This window comes from Condylura cristata, unplaced genomic scaffold (genome assembly GCF_000260355.1).
Source record: "Condylura cristata isolate star-nosed mole 26May11 unplaced genomic scaffold, ConCri1.0 scaffold00026, whole genome shotgun sequence".
Classification (NCBI taxonomy): Eukaryota; Metazoa; Chordata; class Mammalia; order Eulipotyphla; family Talpidae; genus Condylura; species Condylura cristata.
In genome coordinates, this window is record NW_004567127.1 from 19,351,809 (window position 1) to 19,356,828 (window position 5,020).

Here is a 5,020-nt window from a genome sequence, read left to right on the forward strand (position 1 = left end):
AGGTTCCTCAAACTGCTAAACATGGAGCTTCCCTATGACCCAGCAATCCCACTCCTAGGTATCTACCCAAAAGACACAAAAACACTGAATCAAAAAGACATCTGCACCCCCATGTTTATTGCTGCTTTGTTTACAATAGGAAAGACATGGAGTCAACGCAAATGCCCAAAAGTAGATAACTGGATTAAAAAGATGTGGTACATGTACACAATTAAATATTACTCAGCAATCAAAAAGATAAAACTCACTTTTTTTGCAGCAACATGGATGGAGCTGGAATGGATAATGCTTAGTGAAATAAGCCAGAAATAAAAAGAAAAATACCAGATGATTTCACTCATAGCAGGAGCATGAAGAGGACTGGGGTGAGGGGGGTGGGGGGAAGAACAATGAGGCCCTCCCTGGTGGTGGTGTAATGGGTTAGGAGACACAGCACTGCAAGCTAGCCACAGCCATTTCAGTTCGATCCCCAGCCCTGGAGGTGACCACATGGCGTGGCAGACCTCTTCTGACCTGCCTACTGCTCCCCTTAGCAGTGTACTTCATGGATCTGCCTGTTCTGCTCCCCACTCTGTCTCTGGTGAAGCCTCTCACCGCCCCTGCTTATACCCCAGAGTTCTGTATGAAAAAAATATATATATTAAAAAAATAAAAGATTGAAAAAAAATAACAACAATGAACAACTATATACCAGAGACATTTTATGGGGGTGGAGTGGGGATGGGATCAAAAATGGGGGGGGGGAGAGTGCACAGGACTAAGGTGATAGCACCTGGGTGAACTGGTGGTGGGAAGTCCACAGGGATTACAACTGAGATGGGAAAAGGCACAAAATGATATAAAAATAAACTATTATAAAAATAAAAATAACAGTTTTGGTCATTTATTTCATAAATTTCCTACTAGTATTATTTAGGACTTACTTTTCCTTCTGAATGTACCTATTAGCTATAATCAAGAGTTTTGTTGTTGTTTTTGATCAAGAAGTGATAGGGTATGGGTAAAAAGGAAGAAGTAATTGTTTCAATTTTCTTAGTAAAACAGAAAGCAAGATGATCAATGAGAGGGTTGACTGAAGAGGGGTGGTTGGATTTTTAGAAAGACAAGGCAAAGATATGTCTTCTGTAAGATTAATATTGTGACTGCTAGGTAGCAGTAAGAAGTTGAGGTTACTAAGATTGGTAAGCATGGCTGTATTTTTCTCCAGCTTCTGTAAAGATGCAAGCATGGAGTAGTCTAAGTTGGATTTATAATGCTGTATGCCATAAAGTTAAAAAGATAAAGAACTGTGGGTACATGTAAACCAGTTAGTTTAATGGCTATCTAGAATTTAAGTTGGCTAAAATGAGGAAAGAGTGCATTAGACAATGAGACAATGATAGAATCTCTGAATTACTGGTCTGGGTTAGAAAAAAGAATTGTTGAATGCGGATATTAAAGGGAATGAGGTAGGGCTAGATTATTAATAATTCAGATTATTAATTTTACCTCGCTGTACCAGTAAGCTCAATAACTTTTTGCCTTTTCAAATCTGCTTCATGTGTTGCTGCTTCACATTTCTCCTCCATTTTTCTCAACTTTTCAGCTGAAATTTCCCTTTGTTTTTGAAGTTCTTGTTCCAGTTTTGATACCTTATAAAGAAGTTTCACATATTTTAAATTTAGTCACAGTGAATAATCTTCAGAAGAAAAATATTTATATAAACATGTAGCCTAGCCTATCATTCAGTTACAAAACATATTATAAAAATCAAAATATAGACGAGAAAGTGATGTTTTAGAAATATAAAAGCAAAACATAAATTTTAGTAATAAGTATACTTCACTCATCTACCTAGCTACACAACACTAAAACAGGAGTTATAAGAATTGAACAAAATAATGGTAATAATAATGTTTCCCTTTTGACTATCCCTATTTGTAATGTTCATTCTTTTCTCCTCAAACTATGCTCCTTTCTTCTTCACACTGGTTCATTCAGTCAAATATTCCTAGATGCCAATCTGTCGTCAAACATTACAACTCACATTATTACAACAAAACTTACATTTGCGTCTGTTCATTCGTCTCTCTAATCTAATATAGTATAAGTCAAATTGCTTCATAAGTTTCTGGATTTAATTCCAATCCATTTTCTCAGGAACCTCACATTGCTGAATACCTCTACTCTCTCCTGTAAGACATCTTAAATGTCTCTTTCTCCTAGTTTTTTTTATGTTAGCATTTAAACATATTCAAGACTTTTCCATCATAAAAATTATTCCTTATATCTCTACCTCCCTTCAGCTACTATCCCTCTCTTTACACCTTTCACAATCTTAATTCTCAAGAGCTTTCTATGTTTAATGTATCATTTCTCACTTATACATTTATCATTCCATAGCAATCTGGAAGTTCTACAAATATTATATTACCAACCTAAATATTATATTAGCAACCTACCTGTTGCTAATTCCAACACCTCCATGTTGAGCTCCACATTTAATTCCAAGAGATTAAAAAAAAATATTTATCTATTTATGCATACAGAATTGGGGTATAGGCCAGAGGTGTTGGGGGTGGGGGGGAGAGGATTCACCAGAGACAGAGTGGGCAGCAGAACAGTACTGACTGAAATACACTGCTGAGGGGGGAAGCAGGCAGGTCGGGAGAGTTCTGCCATAACATGTGGGTCACTTCCCTGGCCAGGGATCGAACTTGAGCTGCAGGGGCTGCGATAGTTTCATAGTGCTGTGCTTCAATCCAATGCACTACCAGGGAGGGCCCTGAATAGATATTTTCAACCATCATTTTATTGACATTGACTGCAGCCACTTTTATAATACCAGCTGTTATTCCTTACTTTGTGAAATGCTTACTTTGATTTTCAAGGGCTGTGCCCCTACTGAGATGTACCCAAATCGGAATACTTATCCTCATTCTATATATTCTCTCTAGTTAATCTCAGCTATCTCATGTTTACAAAGAACATTTACATGGCTGTGATCCCAAAATTCATCTCTGGCTAATGACAGATCATAGCTCATTAATATGCACATCCCCAACTCAAGGTTCAAAAATAAAATTAAAACAGTATCCAGGTAAAAATGGAAGAGAACTGGGCCCTCCCTGGTGTGCAGCGGGTAAAGCACAGCACTAAGAAGCTAAAGCCACTTCAGCATAAGTTCACATGGTGAGGCTGAGCTCTCCTGACCGGCCTGCTGCTCCTTTCAGTCGGCCTGTGCTGCCCCCCACTCTCTCTCTCTTTGGTGAATCCTTTCACCCACCCTGAACCAGTTCTGTATGCATAAATAAATAAATCTTTTTTTTTTTTAAAAAAAAGGAAGAGAACCAAGGGAAATCTACCCACTCAGTGCCTGATTAAGTGGCACAAACATAAACAATGAATCAGAAGATGAACAATAATCTAAATTTATGTAAACTTGACAATGAATTAAGGGTGGAAAGAGAATACATTTTGGAAATTTTACTGCAAATGCTGAAGAAATTTTATCATGTAAACATCTTTAGTGTTTCAAGGAAGTTAAAAAATAAATCTAAAATAAAGATCATGAAGAAATCTAAAAAAAAATCTGAAGTAAAGATCATGAAGAAATAAAATCACCAAATTAAAAAAAATGAACTGGTAGATTAAAGGAAAAATAAAAACAGAAGAAAACCATAAAACCATTGTAGAAATGAAAACTATTTCAGTAGGAACAAGAATTATAACCAATCCTGCAAAACCCAGAATCAGTAACAAGGGATTTAAGAAGTGGAAATCAAACACAGATGAGATGAAGAAATGCTTCAGGATGAAGCTGCACAGCAGGCATAGCAAGCACTGTGGAAAGCCAGAGTAGTAATGGCTCTAAAAAATAAAATACAGGATACCTGCCTGATATATTTGGATGTTTTGAAGAGATTCTTTTGTTCCAATGGTGAGGTTGAGGATGAATTCAGAATGCACAGATAAAAGACAATATAAATGAGAAAAAAGATAAAGTATAGTGAGATTGTAGGAAACTATTTTCTAATTCATACATTTTAATAAAGTTTGAAAAGAAAAAACAAACCTGAAAAATATCTGTCTGAAAAATTTAGATGAATTCAGTAGTGAAAGAAAGAGGAAAGATTAGATTCTAATATGAAACTTCCTAGGTTTCTTTCATTGGAATAACTAGTTTACTACTTAGAAATAAGTTGTTTCCTCTGAGATTTTTCTTTCAGTGCATTACTTTAACGTATCTTTAGGGATTATCATACATGTTCTGATCCAGAAGAGACTGGAAGGTATGATAAGCCAAGTATTTATCATATTCAGTTTCGGGAAGGGGAGAGAGACTAACTGAGGAAATCTAAATTACAACTGAATTATACAGAGTAATGAAAATGTGCCCAAGGCACTAGATATGCAGGTCAGATTATACAGAAACAGAACTTGACCTATTTTACACAGAATATAGAGTATTTATTACAGTAAGAATTTTTTGAGATTAACAGCAATTTATTTTACCATTTCAGCAATTTCACTAACAAAAGACCTATTATCAATTTTTAAAATTTCAAACATACCTGTTTTTCAAGTTTAATTTGAATGTCTTCTAGCTCTCCATTCCTAATCGTCTCTTGTTGTAACATCTGCTGCTGTTGCTGAAGGGTGTGCTGTAGGATAACATTCTGCTCAGCCGTCTCTTGAAGACTATGACTTTTTATCTTTAGCTCTTTCTGTAAACAATATACCTAGTAGATACACACAATTCTCATTACAGTATGTTTGAAATAAAAAAGTTAAAGTTGCCTCTAACTATATTGTAGCTATTTGTAAAATGATACCCCAGCAAAGCACTGCTGAATATTCAAGCTCCAAAAAGTATGCAGAGGAATGACAATGTCATCTAAGAAATTCATTAAGTCCAAGTATTTAGGACTTAAATATGCTAGCCCCAACATTACTTTAAAAGATACCTTTAAAGTATGGTGATGGGAGGCCCTCCCTGGTGGCGCAGCGGGTTAAAGCACAGCACTGAGAATCTGAAGCC

At 36.0% G+C, this 5,020-nt stretch overlaps 1 protein-coding gene across 1 annotated transcript in view; it reads right to left on the reverse strand.

Annotated features, from left to right (window-relative positions):
- Window positions 1-5,020, reverse strand: part of CCDC18 (coiled-coil domain containing 18) — a 116,574-nt gene that overhangs the window by 73,692 nt on the left and 37,862 nt on the right. The window contains exons 19-20 of the mRNA XM_012730030.1: window positions 4,554-4,721; window positions 1,489-1,631 (exon numbers count right to left, since the gene is read on the reverse strand). Coding sequence (XP_012585484.1) covers window positions 1,489-1,631; window positions 4,554-4,721 — 311 coding nt within the window. The remainder of the gene's footprint in view (window positions 1-1,488; window positions 1,632-4,553; window positions 4,722-5,020) is intronic.